The sequence below is a fragment of the Macrotis lagotis genome, chromosome 7 (assembly GCF_037893015.1).
Source record: "Macrotis lagotis isolate mMagLag1 chromosome 7, bilby.v1.9.chrom.fasta, whole genome shotgun sequence".
NCBI lineage: Eukaryota > Metazoa > Chordata > Mammalia > Peramelemorphia > Peramelidae > Macrotis > Macrotis lagotis.
Window position 1 is genome coordinate 221,874,393 of NC_133664.1, and position 15,413 is coordinate 221,889,805.

Sequence of the window (15,413 nt, forward strand, 5' to 3'; positions counted from 1 at the left end):
TTTGTCTCCAAATCCAGTCCTTTTCCTACTATGCTGTTACTAGGCTCTGTTGAAGAATAAAAAAAAAAAAAAAAAACCCAGGTCTAAGAAACATATGTAACCTGATGCTTCCCAAGTCTACTGAAACAATTGTTTATGAATTATCAAGTGCTGGGTGGGTACAGGAGAGAATCTAGGATTATCTCTAGATATTACTATTTTCTCTGGGCCTCTGATTTTATCTATATAGAGAACACTCATTTATATTTCTACACTTGTCCATCAGACTATTATCCTACTGCTGATAGAAGTATTTTGCACTTTTATAACTGCTCCTTGATATCATCTCTTGAGTTCATGGTTTTATTGGAAAGAGCCTGGCCTGGTTATTAGGAGATCTAACACTGTCAGCTAACCTTAAAGATATAGTTTAACCTCTAAAAAAGGAAGCTCATGCTTCCCTTTCAGTAAAATGTTTATCTTAGATATGCAATGAAGATAAATTGAGATTAAAGATAAAAAGGATACTGAAGAAAGTAAGGGGTTGTACAAATGCAAAAGGGTATCACCATTATTCCAATAACCATAATAATAACAACCCTGTCAAAATCCAATCCAATATCTATGTTAAGAATGGCAAATTAAGAAAATATCATGAGCCAGGGTGATGTGCCCTAAGGTCAACTACCACAACTGGGAAGGCTTTGCAAAAATTCTTAAATGTTCATCTGGGCACTGGTAATATTATTGATTAGATTACCATCTCTGATGGGGTCATATTCCTATGAATATAAGAGAAAGATAGATTGCATAGTTTTTGATAATTAGCTTGATATTGGAGTGAGTGGCGATCACAAAGAAGCAAGAAAAATCATAACAAAACAGAAATACTAATATTCCAATTGTTAGAAGTACCTCAGGACAGCATGACTGAAGTCCACTAATATGGGCAAATCACTAGTATGAAGGAAATTAATTGAAGGTATGAATAGTTTTTTTTTCTTAAAATTCTGATACTATATCAAAAAAGACAAGCAAACCCTGATCTTACCAATTAGAGGCAAAGAATTCATACTAATTTTTGTCAATAATATACTAAGCTACAAATTACATAATAATGTATTGTGAGATAATTGCAAGAAATATTTTCATTCCTAAAATCAGATTAGATGAAATAAATAGAAATTGAAGAATTGATTAAAGAAGGAAAAATCTAAACAAATGCCTTTGAAAATCTATACTTCTGTTCCAGAAAATCTAATAATAAATGAAAATAATTGTTAGACTTAAATTATTTTTAAAGAAGGTGGACGTATTTGGACTAGAATTTCAAAAAAAAATCCTTTTTGAGTTTAATGGCACAAATTCAGTTACTAGATTAACTATAGCAAAAGAGAGTAATTTTTTTAAAAAATAGCTAACTACAATAATCATCATGAGCAAAATCATATTCCAACCATATTTGACAGCAAGTATAAAACAAATTTCATCACTTACACATAATAGTATATGCTGTTGACATGGGAAGAATCATGAGAAAAAAGTTAGCTCTCTAGGAATAGCCTTAAAGACAGGTGTCAAATAATATCATGGCAGAAGTATTTTTAGAAAACTCTTAAAAGCTACAGAAAGACATTGGAAAATGAAATTAATATCAAGCTGGTATGTGTAATAGAAAACCTGAACACCATATCACCCAAATAAAGGCAACAAAGAAGAAATATGCAGAATAGAATTCAGAATACAAAAGTATACCAGAAATTCTTGAAATCTTTATAAATCATTAAAAGTTAAAGCCAAAAGGTTAAAGTGATATATGTAGTCAAACAGCCCAAAGAGCAACACATAGTTAAGTGGTAATCAAAAACTATACTATAGAAACTTGGGAAGCAAATAAATTAGAAGGGAGAGAGAACCTATGGGGGCAGCTAGGTGGCACAGTGGATAGAGCACCGGCCCTGGAGTCAAGAAAACCTGAGTTCAAAACCGATCTCAGACGCTTAATTATCTAGCTGTGTGGACCTTGGGCAAGTCACTTAACCCCATTGTTTTGCAAAAACAAAACAAAACAAAAAATATGAAAAAAAAGGAGGATATGGAAATTTTCTAGTCATATATATATAAATCAAGACAAGTACAAAACAATACAAGCTCAATCTTAATAAAATGTGAAACAAAAAGTTTGCATAAAGTTACATAATGAATGATAGATTATTTAAATCAATGCTAGCTTTTCTGAAGAACTAAAAATTGGAGGGTCCAGTAAGATTGTAATCATTGATTGCTTCAGATAGTTCACAGTTGTATGTGAACTATTAGCAAAGCATTTTACTAATTTTATCTCTGGTGTAAATTTGTTCTCACCTTTATAACAGGCATCATATATGAAAACATTATATATTTATTACTGAAAGATGAGAACATCAGAGACATATTAAAATTTAGGCAATTAAATGTTTATGTGAGGGCAGCTAAGTGACACAGATGATAGAGCATCATGCCTGAAGTCAGGAAGATAAGTCCTCTTGAGTTAAAATCTATGTGTCCCTGGACAAGTCACTTAATCCTGTTTGTCTCAGTTTTCTTAACAGTAAAATTAACTGGAGAAGGAAATGACAAACTATTGCATTATCCATGTCAAGACAATTTTAAATGGGGTCATGAAGAGTGGTACATTCCCAAAACAACTTAACAAAATAGTCATATACTTTATACAAAGCATTCACAGTTTAAATCACTCAAATCTATAAACACTTTAGTAATGGTTGAGGGGCCAAAGGGTATGCCAAAAAAAAGTTCTAGGGGAAGCAACTGGATTTTTTTTCGTTTTTTCAAGGCAGTGGAGTTAAGTGACTTGCCCAAGGTCACACATCTAGGTAATTATTAAGTGCCTGAGGCCAGATTTCGGGCTGGTGCTCTATCCACTGTGCCATCTAGCTGCCTCAGGAAGCAAATATTTTTTTTTGTACTTAAAGATTTTATTTATTGTGAGTTTTACAAATTTTCCCCTAATCTTACTTCCCTCCCCCCACTCCCCACAGAAGGCAATTTGCCAGTCTTTACATTGTTTCCATGATATACATTGATCCAAATTGAATGTGATGAGAGAGAAATCATATCCTTAAGGAAGAAACATAAAGTATAAGAGTTAGCAAGATCAGATAATAATATATCAGTTTTTTTTTTTCTAAATTAAAGTTAATAGTCCTTGGTCTTTGTTCAAACTCCACAATTCTTGTCACGGTTGATCATTGCTCCCATGTTGCCCAGGAAGCAAATCTTTATCAATTTGCTGATTTGCTATTTAATAGGCCAGCCAAAAAGCACTCAGTTATATTATCCTTGTTAATCATCAAAGCCTTTGACTAAATTTCAAATGAATGGTTTGCAAATACATAAAATAAACCCAAGCAAAGTTAGAAATTAAAACTATACTAAAGGGGTGGCTAGGTGGCGCGGTAGATAAAGCGCCAGCCCTGGAGTCAGGAGTACCTGGGTTCAAATCCGGTCTCAGACACTTAATAATTACCTAGCTGTGTGGCCTTGGGAAAGCCACTTAACCCCATTTGCCTTGCAAAAAAAAAAACAAAAACCTAAAAAAAACTATACTAAAGTACTTGATATCTACATGGAAAACTAGTCTCTATTTAAAATATGCCATCAGTGAACTGATGCTGAGTGAGATGAGCAGAACCAGAAGACACTATACATCCTAACAGCAACAATGGGCTTGATGGACTTGCTCATTCCATCAGTGCAACAATCAGGGACAATTTTGGGCTGTCTGCAATGGAGAATACCATCTGTATCCAGAGAAAGAACCATGGAGTTTGTACAAAGTCCAAGGACTATTTCCTTTAATTTTTTTTTAAAAAAAAGCTGATATCTTATTGTCTGATCTTGTTACCTCTTATACATTATGTTTCTTCCTTAAGGATATGATTTCTCTCTCATCACACTCAATTTGGATCAATGTACAACATGGAAACAATGTAAAGACTGACAAATTGCTTTCTGTGGGGGGTGGGGGGAGGGAAGTAGGATTAGGGGGAAAATTGTAAAACTCAAAAATAAATAAAATCTTTAATAAAAAATTAAATAAAATATGCCATCAGCAGGATACTGTTACAAACAAAATATATAAAATGTTGCATCTTCCAGGGAAACAACTTTAGCCCACTATGATCCATAGTGTATTCAACCCAGTCTATTATTTATTGGCTCCTGAATTACAACTGAATCTTTTGAGTCAAAGAGGGGAATCTTGCCAAAATCTCATACTAAGTAATTGATATGCATAGAAAGATCAAGTTAATGTCATCACTGAAAAAGCACATTAAAGAGCTGCTTCATCTCAACCTTCAATGCATTAAGATATTACTTGGACTTAATAAGTGCACTGTTCTTAATAAAAGTATAACTAGTAGATGTTGCTGTGAAGTAGATGACTAGCAGGCCAAGCACTTGACCTTTTTCATTTTTAAACATCCCTTCCCTCAAAGAGAGAGGATGTGCTGATTTCTCTCCAAAAAGGTCTCTTTCTTTCTATTGGGTTGGTTCAGGGATGTGACCTTTCCTTTGGTCATCAATCTCTCCACTTCTTTTCTCTTTACATCAGAGGCTGAAGGTATTCTCTAGAGTTCCTCTATTCATATCAACCAAACCTCACAATTATAAACCATTTATCCTAGGGCAAAAGAAAACTTGAATCTATATGAAATCCTTTTCTGTAATTTTAGAGTTTTTCTAAATATGTGTTATTAATGAATCAATCTCATCTTGTCAGGCTACCAGAACAGATTCTGAAGTCTAATCACTCGAATGGGCCTAGAACCTTGACTTATTTAACATCTGGTATATTCAAGTCAGTAACTAGTATATACAGCTCCCCTCCCCTCAATCCCCATTGGCATTCTCTGTACATAATTAAAAACAATCAAGATCCCAAAGTAGTAAGATTGCCTTAATCTTTATTCAGAGATACCCAACTTTAAAATACTTTGACAATAACAATTATCTAGTTTTAAGGAAAGTTAAAATTGAAACATCTCTCCTTTTGGACAGAATTGAGAGGGAGAAGGGGAGAAAGTACAACCTTCCCACAATTTTCTCAGTTCTTCTTCAAGGAATTATTTTCCTCATTTAGCTTTTACATCTCCTTTTCCATTTAATCCACTTTATTTTTCATTTGCCCAATTGTAGTTTTACAAGATTTGTTATTTTCTATCAATTTATGTGCTTCCTTTTTCAAAATGTTGAATTTCTCTTGCATTTCTTTTCCCAATTCTTCTATTTGATTTTTAGAATACTTTTAGAGCTCTTCCAGGAAGTCCTGGGGCTGAAGAATAATTCTCATTCTCTTCTGTATTTTCACATGTAGTGCTTTTTCTGCCATCCTCTTTTTAGATGGCATTTTGCCCATCCTTATCTACAAGGTAATTTTCTATAGACCCAGTTTTTCTCTGAGCTTTATTACTCATTTTGAGTTTTGTTACTGGGCACTTTCTCAAGGTTCTTGTGTTGGGGGAGGTTGCAGAATTGTTGAGAGCCCTGCTCATTGACTTGGGCCCATTGGCATTGGGAACCTCAGGGAGTTTGCTCTCTAGACTGCCTGTGGTGGACTACTGGAATGCTAGTAGTTTGTCCTCTGGACTGTTCTCTTTGGGAATGCCAGCTGATCACATCACTCCTTGGTCTATCTATGTTGGAAATGCCTAGGGCTTGCTCTCTGGGCTGTCTGTACCAGAACTCTAGTGGCTTGTTCACTGGGCTAGGCCTTCCAGATTGGGAATACTAGGCCATCTAGTCCAGTTGCGTAGGCTGAATGGGGGTCTGGGGCACCTGCTCTGGAGTTCTCCCAGTTGACCTGCTATGCCATTGACCTGCAGAGCCAGGACTCCAAAGGCCTCCATTGGAGCTTTCTCCCATAACTGAGAACCTCCTGTTGATCCCCACTCACCCCATTCCCTTCCCTGGATACACTCTCGCTCCCAGATGAACCTTGCTCTTCTCTGCTCTTTTGTGGGTTCCATCACTCTAAAATTCAATTAGAGGTTTGATTAATGTTGCTTCTAAGGGAAACCCAGAAAATTCCTGGCTTCTCTCTGCTTGGCTCTGTCAAGATGAACTTTTAAAATTCAGCTTTCTCAATTTTTAAAGGCTAGGTTTAGAAGCTTAAGTCTAAGTTCTTTGCCTCATTGGCAAAGGCTAGGTTCTGAAATCAAAATCTGCTTCTTCTCTAGTCCTAGGACTCATACTGCAAGATTCCTGTAAGAGTTCGAATTGGCGCTACCATCCCTCCCATCTCCAGTTCTCCTTACCCACAGTTCCTTGTCAGGGGATTGTTGCCACTGCCAATGTTGCTTCGGTCTCTTACAAAATATTCAAAAGCACCCATTGCATCAAGAAATTCCACCAGGCAACTTAAGATCCATGACAACTCCCTTGTCTACTTGAATTGAGAAGATTAGATCTACCAGAAATACATTCTTAAATCTCTCCCTGACCCTTCAGGAATTAGTTCCAATATGGGGGTAGAGAAGTAAGAATAGAAAATAAAGGCTTTCAACTTGAATCTGGAGGGAAACTGATCTAATATAGATGAAGATGATACTTAAAAATACCTTGCATAAGACCATCAAAGAGAAAACTGACCCCATGTCATTTGGCTCTGATTGCCAACTTGAAATAAAAGTTTAATGGAAGAAACAAAGAACAATTAATACCTCTCCAAAACTTAATCTTTTTGTACAAATGTTCAGAATTAATAAAGATGTATAAAAATGAAGAACAATGCTTTTAGTAGATGTCATCATGTTGAAAATTAAATCCAAATGAATAGCAGCCAGCTAGTGCTCTGAGGTTTGCAACGTGATGCAGATGTGAACTTATTTGATTTTTACAATAGCCTTATATGAGATAGATGCTATTATACTCCTCAATTTACAAATGAAGAAACTGAGACAGACAACATGCCCAGAATCACAGATAATGTCTGTCTGAGGCAGGATTTTAACTCAGTTCTTTATAACTCCAAGCCCCATGCTACCTTTACATTTAATTTTCTTTATGTGATTCTATAGATGGCTAAAATATATAAAAATAATAGTAATTCATATTTGTACTATTTCTATATGAACTCAATTTTTAAAAATAACATACTTGCTATTTCTATCTGAACTCAATTTTTTAAAAAAGAATAAGATAACAGTGGTAATGATAAATTTGAGAATTCACAATTTCTCTGAAATAAGCACTTTAAAAACAAGCTGGTCCCTGAAAAGACACATATTTAAAAAAAGCCTTTCTAGCATGGTAAGTTAAATGGTGCAATGGATAAAGCGACAGGTCTGAAATCAGGAAAACAAATCTTCCTGAGTTCAAATCTGACCTCAAATACTTAATTTCACTAGAGTTCTGGCAGAGACAGCCCAGAGAGCAAATCATCTAACCCCATTTGCCTCAGTTTCCTCATCTATAAAAATGTGCTGGAGAAGGAAATGGCAAAACCACTCCAGCATCTCAGGCAAGAAAACCCCACATATATGAAGTCACCAAGAGTTGAACAGGTCTGAAAAATAGCTCAACAACAAGTTCTGAGAGCATTCAAGCTCAGGCCTGAACTATGATAAGGCACAAAAGAGAAGTTAAGAGAATATCAACATTTTCATTTTTTTTTTCTGCGTGTGGGCAAGTGTTGATTTACAGGGTTGCTTGAGGAAGATGATCACTGTATGTATGTCGCTGTCTGTCTGTCCCTAATTCAAGGGAACCCTGTGGAATAGAATGTGATGGGTTGTTCCTGAAAAGCAGCCTGAGCATCATGGTGGGGATATACCTCCTCTGATAATTCTCCCCTGCCACCTACTGGTCCAGTTCTCAGCCCACTCCATTCTGCTTTCACCTCTTTTCATAAAACCAAAGAATCACCATCGCAGAATTAGGAGTCAAAGGGGTGTTAATGCTTACCTAAACCAACCCATAACTGAAAAAAATCCCCTTGGCCACTACCTTATAGTTAACTGGAAGGAACTTTAAAGATTATTTACTCCAACTCCTTCAATTTATATATACAGCCCACTTTTTATCCTATTCTGGAATACTCGTAAGATTACTGGATTCAATAGTCGATTTTTCAGCAAATTGTGTTTCTCAATCAGCTCAGGCTCTAGAGTCATCTGATTTTCCATTTGTTCCAAGACAGCAGATCGTATATTTAAAAAATCAAATTCTGGATTACAATGAAAACAATTAGCAAAGGAATAGTGTTAACATTATCTCTCAGACAAGAGGAAGGGAAACCCTAAAAATAGAATCCTCAGGAAGATTCACACTACAGATAGAAGAGCTATTCCTTATTGATAGAAACAAAATGAACTGAAACTGCACTTGAGACAGATTTGTTGGGGAGAGGGGTGCACTGCAGCCCAGAAGTCAGGGTGGGGAAGGGTCAAACTGCCCACCTCTGAAAGACTTTGGATTGGCAATTGTTTTAAGGAGGAAGCAGACTATTCCTTCAAAGATATCATTACTTTGGGGCAAAGACCCATTTTCCCCCCTGCTTTGCATGCAGTGCTGGTACAGGAAAAGAAAACTTAGCCATTCAGAATTTCTTACTATACTTCAGCCTGGAATCAGACACAGAAGGAGATGCTTTCTATTTTTCTTCTCTATTTTATTTCTGGCAGAGAGCAAGAAGACTTCACAAGCAACTGCTCCCATTCTATATATTGGGTGCTACCATGAATGGTTCCTCTCTAGGGTGCTCCTTCTTCCTCAAATCTTTTCCCTCCATAACAAGATTCCTTTACTTCCAGACACAGAATCACCCCCCCCCAAGCCTTCCTCAATACCTTTTACACATAATCGGAAACTGAGCCCCAAAGAAGTGAAATGACTTGCCCAAGGTCACACAGCTAATTAGTGATTTTACCTAGGAATGATGAGAACCCAGATCTAACTCCCTCATTTTGTTATATTTTTATTGTACTTTTTCCAATTCTCCCAGTTCCCTCCTCTAATTCCTCACCTCCCTTTTTGCCTCAGTTCCTACCTTGTCATTTTCCTTGAATTTGTCTGAGTATCTATCTCTCTATGTCTCTCCACAGCCCACAAGCACAAGAAGCAGGATATATTGCAACCCTGTGACACAGAGTATCCTGTGTTCGTGCACCAGGCTGCTGTCCAGGAGACCAATGGGATCATGGAGTGTGGAGGTTGTAGAAAGTAAGATCACAGAAGGGAGGTGGGAATGCAGAATTCTCCCAGTGAAATTTGTCTGCCAGGCAAGTGGGTGGGAGGAAGTACCCTCAGATTCCTCCTCTGAAAAATCTAAGCAATAAGTAAAAGTATCAGCAAGACAAGATTTTTCACCCCTCAGAACTTCCTGTCGAGGTATTTGAGATTTCTAGTGGCCTCACTTTTCCTTTTTACCTTCATTACGTGAGCCCTTTAAGAAGGAGATACAAATGAGCCCTTTAAGGAGGAGGTACAAGAGAAACTAAATTCTCTAAAGTCTAGTTTCATTAACTTTCTATTCTGGAGATTTCGCTCCTTTGAGGTTTCCCCCAGATGATAATGGTGTTTTCTGCCCCTTAATATCTCTTCTCCTCAACCCTGACCCAGGATGCTTTTAAGATTTAGCCACTTAGATACTATGGACAAACCTTATTCACCTATTCTAGGATACAAAGTTTATTCTTAACCAATCAGGAAGGTTCCTGATGGCATGATAGGCTTAGAATGCTCTACTCTCATTCCTTAACTCATCGTTGAGCTAACTTGCCCTCCTCCTTTCCCCAACCAAGGGAAAACAAAGAATAAAAACAGGCTCCCAAAATTAGAATTCCAAGCCAACATACAAAAGACTACTCATTTCTTATATCCTGCAATTCTAATCCAGTGTCCTGGCAATTTGTGCATTTTAACTATATTGTCATTCTTTCTACAGGATGTTTGTGATTCAGTGGATTCCCAATAGTAACCTCCTTCTCATAGTGACTGACTCTACCTGTGATTGCAGCATGTTCCCACCTGTCCTTCAAGAGGCCACAGAAGTCAAATATATCCTTCCATTCTATCTGTGCTGGTTTGAGGTATAAAAGCATGGGCAGGCATACATAATCAAGATTATTCTGTATTCTAGGTGCAGAATAACCCAGCCCTTCCCTCTCTCCTTTCCCTTCATTGTCTCATTGAATTCTAACCTCTTGCACTTTCTCTTTGGTACCCCTTCCTCTTGCTACCTTCTGCTGCCTCAGAAAGAAGGACTGTCACCTAGGGGTCAGGGCTCTTGTGGGCCTTTATCTTCAATACTAAATTTATACGCCATGTCAATCCCCAACCCCTGGACTCCTATTATTGACCTTAACATTGGTATACATAATGCATCTGTCAAATGTGAGAGGATGCGCTCCCAGAAGCTCCGAAGACGACCAGACACCTGCCATGCATTTCATCCAGAGGTGTGTATCCTGAGAGGGATAGAAGGCTTGATCAGTTAGTCCATGAGCATTTATTTAGAACTTATTTTAGGCCAAACATTACGCTAGACCCTGATGATGCAAAGAGAGGCAAAAACAATCCTTAACCTCAAGAAACTCGACAGTCTAATTGGGGATAGAACCTAGAAAGGACCAGATACACCCAAGATGTATATATGTGTATATATATATATATATATATATATAGAGAGAGAGAGAGAGAGAGAGAGAGAGAGAGAGAGAGAGAGAGAGAGAGAGTGTGTGTGTAAATGGGAAGTGATTGAGAGGATCTGAGGAAGACACTAGCAACTGAGGAGATTGGAAAAGGCCTCCGGAAGGAACTGGGGTTTGACCTGAGCCTGCCATGACAACCAAAGAGTAGAAAGTTTTCTAGAAGTTGAACAATAGTGTCAAATGCTATGGAGAAGTCAAGGAGGATGAGAATTGAGGCTGCTATTAAAACTGACAATTAAGAGATCACTGGCAACTTTGAAAAGAATAGTTTAAGGGGAATGATGAATTTGGAAGTCACATTATAGAAGATGAAAAGGAAAAGTGAAAATAGAAATGGAGCCCTCTAATATAGATGGCTTTCTCAAGACATTTAATTGACAAGGGAAGGACAGATTCAGGATGACCACTCACAGACAAGATAGGATCAAGAGTGGATTTTTTTAAGAATGGAAGAGATATGGATGTGTGGGATGAGAGAGGAGAAATCAAATATGAATCCAAGGTCATCCAACAGTAATAAGGAATTTGGGGAAAGGACCATCTGATGACAAATACCAAGCTCCCAGGGGTAGGGTTTGATAAGGCATAGTTGGTGATAAAAAGGTGGGGATGAGCAAGAGATTCCTGACCAGAAGATATTTTAATAATGTATTATAGGGTTGAACATTGTAAGGGAGGAGAGTGCAGTGGGGATGCCTGGGAAAGACCTGAGAAGAGGAAGAAATGGAAGTCACAGTGAGGATGAAGAATGTGGTTAAGGGAAAGCGAGCATGGCTTAGGGAAATATGTAACATTAAAAGATTATGAACAAAGAAAGAAATTTTGAAGTTCATGAACATGAAGAGGAATACAAGATTTGTAGGAAGTAATCACATTGAGGAACTGGAAAATTAGAGTACTTGAGGGAGCATCAAAATGTATGGTAAAAAAAAAGAAAAAAAAGTATGGTGAAGGAGGAAGTTAGGTGGCACACTGGTCCTGGAGTCAGGAAGACCTGAGTTCAAATTTGACCTCAGACACTTAATTACCAGCTAGGTAAATCACTTAACCCCATTGCTTTGCAAAAAAGGGAAATATATATATATATTGATGCTAGATCACCAGATCTGGAGTTAGGAGAACCTGAAGGCAAATGTGGCCTCAGGCACTTGACCCTAAGCAAGCCATAATCCCAAAAGCCTTGGGGGGGGGGGGGGATATGCTAAAATTTATTAGTGTGAGGGTAGAAATTGTGGCAGAAAGAAATACTTAGCAATATTCAATGAAGAATTACATAGAATATTTTAGGTACTGGCAGACCATAGCTACCAGGTTTCTGCTTTAGGTGATTTGTATAACATGAAAGTCAAAAGAAGTTCTTGAATGATAGTCATGAGAGAATTTGTAAATGGGAATAAGGAGTAAAGTGTATTCCAAGTCTTTCACTTCAATCACTAAATCAGAGTGTATTGAATTGGAAAAGGTAGCAAGGGAAAGCATTCTCTGGAGGATGCCAAGTGTTGGAAGGAGTAAGAAAGGAAGAAGAACAAGAACAAGAAAAACAAGAACAAGAAGAACAAGAAGAAAGAATGGGGTACATTAAGAGTGGCACATTGGTCAGGTAGGATTGAGGGACTAGGGGACAAGAATACAATATTAGCAGTCAGAAGTCCAGAATCACTGAGATGGTCAGAATGAAGAAGGAAGATAGGCTTGTGCTGTCAAGGAGTGAGTTCAAGAAGAGTATAAGCAACTGGAGAGAACTACTGAGAGTGAGAGGTAATTAGATGGTTCAAGGTCTTCCCTCAAGACAGGTGGTGATGCTATATCCTTACAAAAAAACAGGAGCCAGAGCAAGAGGAAGGAAGGGAGCTCAATTAACAGGTAGCTGTGCCAAGTGGGCCTAGGGCTAGAGAAGGCCCTGGGGAAGGGCCAATGGAAGCTAGGAGATAGATGGTGGAATCTTATAATTCTTTTTCACCAAATTCCCTTTTGGCTGAGAGAATTCTCCACTAGAGATGTGACAGAAATGTAGTCATGCACATGCATTCATGTATATGTATGAACTTGTGAAGCACAGGCATACTCTAATATGTACATATATTCATCCATGTATGTTTGTGCATGGAAGTATACCTGTATTCCCAAAGAGCTGCATGAAAAAGGGCCAGAAGGTGCTGGGACATAACACACTGGGTCTCCCTCAGTCTGATCCTGAAGTTAGCAAGAAATCAGTGGCTTACCGGCTGGGCCTCCTGAGCCCAGCTACTCAGAAGGGTCAGGAATAGCAGTAACTGAAAGCTATTGATAATCCAAATAGAATTTCTATTTAGTCAATCCTGATGATGATGATGATGATGATGATGATGATGATGTTTGTCCTTCATTCTCAAAGACCATCAAAGAGGTGATACCATGACAAGCAGATGAATTGGATTTGAGTGAGAGGGTGCCTCACTTTCTCCTCCAGGGCCATCTGGGTCCAGTGGCCAGATGTGAACCAGGACGACTGGAGATGGCCTTGGAAGCAATCAGGGTTAAGTGATTTCCCCAGGGTCACAGTTGGCAAGTGTCAAGTATCTGAGGCTGCATTTGAACTCCTGTCCTTTTGACTCCCAGGCCAGTGATCTATCCACTGTGCCATCTAACTGTCCCTAGCCAATCCTATCATTATTCTCAGAGTTAGAAGGAATTACAAGGCTATCTAGTTTAATCAATACTTGAACAGGAGCCCCCCAACATCAATTACAAGCAGCCACCTAAATTCCACTTGAAGATAACAAAATTCACTTCACAAGATTCACTTCACTATGAAAATGAACATGAAAGACAAAGTTTTGAGAGACCTAGTAATCAAGAAGAGTTATGTTCAAGTAATTAACAAATATTCTCTAACTTTTAGACCAAGAGCCGATATCACTTAATCTCTCAGTGAAGAACAATTGTTGATTTGCAGCTAAGTTCCTCATACAGAATACCCTCTGCTAGAGAAATCTGATTTGGACAAAAAAAAAAAAGTAAAGTTTTTCCATGTATTGAGTCAAATCTGTTTTTCAGTGATTTCTATTCATTTCTCCCAATTTTGTCCTCTAAGAGATAAACAGAGATATACTTGAAGACAGGTATAAGTTTCTGTTGTGTTCTCCTATTTGGCATTGGAATACATTACTGGATGCTTTGTTTAAGGAGATAATATCATATAGGTGGTGAATTACTTAGGGACCAGGGGTAAGAAAGGCAGGCAAGCACAAAGACATAAGGCAAATGAGGGTTAGCATAATACTTTAAATATATATATATATAAAGTGGCATGAAGAGATTTATTATCATATATTTCCTTGGGTTAAAGGTTCTTCTAGCTCTATTGAAGTTCAAAGTCTTCTATTAAAATATAAATTACACACTTTTCTATTATGAGGGTCTTCTAGTTGGGGTATCACTGACCATTTCTCGCTATTTGTACAGGAAAATGCCCAGGACTGTGGAGGCACTGCCGAGAACTCAGCCTCAATAGCTCTGCTCTTGCTGCCCCTGGGAACCTGGGAGCTACTTCATTGACAGCTCACACCGCAACTTTAATTACAACGGGGTAGGCGAGGTTGGCGCTTCCCTAAGCTGTTGTTCATAAAACTGTTTCAAGATCCAGCCCTTTCCACACGGGCCATTGCAGTCTCTCTCTTTCAGTTTTGGGGAATTACTTTTTGCAGATTGTTTGGCTGGGAGAAAAGAATAGTACAATGTTCCAGATATCTGCAATCCTAGAAGCCTCTTAAAGAAACTCCTCAATGTTCAGAGTGGTACTCTGATAGCTCCCAATCACCCTTTCTTTAGCTGTATAGCTGTATATGAATAGATCCTGATTGAAGATTTTATTCCCATCAATTCCCAAAAATGCCAGGATCCTGGAAGATTGTTCAGAGTGGAAAATCACAAGTTTACAGGTCTTGGGAATGGCAAAAAGGCACAGAAACTTCAAGGGAGGTAAAGATTATAGTGGAATACACCTCATTCCCCATGTTTTGATCAAGTTCTGATGGATATGGATGTAGGAAAGTATATATATATATATTTGTGTAGATTGTGAAGGGGAAGTGAAGAAGACTTAAGGAGGCCAAAAACAAATTCCTTTGGGTAATGGCTACACACTACAAATGACTGAGAATAATTAGTTGGAGATGAAGGGTTCTTTGGCCTTAGACTAGTGGCTAGCATAGAGAGAGACAGGACGTCAAGTACATTATGAGTCCTGGGTCCTGAGTGGTTTTATAAGAACACTAATCCAGACAACTCATATTTGCACTAATATGTCACAATCTCTAGGATTGTCTTTTCACATGTGTATGGAGATATTTATCATCTATACTGCAGAATTGCTGTGAGGAAAACATTTGCACTATATAAATAAGGTTTTAGAAAATTATCTTAAAGATAACTTTATATTGAATCTATTAATATATTGGAAGGGCAACTAGGTGGCACAGTGGATAGAGCACTGGCCTTGGAGTCAGGAGTTCAGCCTCAGACACCTGATACTAGTGACCTTGGACAAGTGCCTGCCATCCAGAGCCATCACCAGTTATCCTGATTCATATTTGGCCACTGGACCCAGAAGACTCTGAAGGAGAAAGTGAGTCTGGTGACTTAGCACAGCACCCCCTTACTGGAATCCAATTCATCTACTTGTCATGGCATCACTTCCATCTCTTTCCATAAATCCTACCCAGTTAGGTGGTATAATAT

The 15,413-nt window shown here is 38.0% G+C and overlaps 1 protein-coding gene across 1 annotated transcript in view; it reads left to right on the top strand.

The window, feature by feature from the left end:
- The window catches only part of CACNA2D4 (calcium voltage-gated channel auxiliary subunit alpha2delta 4), a 182,620-nt gene extending 167,823 nt beyond the window's left edge, over positions 1 to 14,797 (top strand). Inside the window, exons 36-39 of the mRNA XM_074195336.1 lie at positions 9,087 to 9,204; positions 9,929 to 10,041; positions 10,360 to 10,442; positions 14,139 to 14,797. Coding sequence (XP_074051437.1) covers positions 9,087 to 9,204; positions 9,929 to 10,041; positions 10,360 to 10,442; positions 14,139 to 14,231 — 407 coding nt within the window. The 3' untranslated portion in view covers positions 14,232 to 14,797. The remainder of the gene's footprint in view (positions 1 to 9,086; positions 9,205 to 9,928; positions 10,042 to 10,359; positions 10,443 to 14,138) is intronic.
- Positions 14,798 to 15,413: the final 616 nt, after the last annotated feature.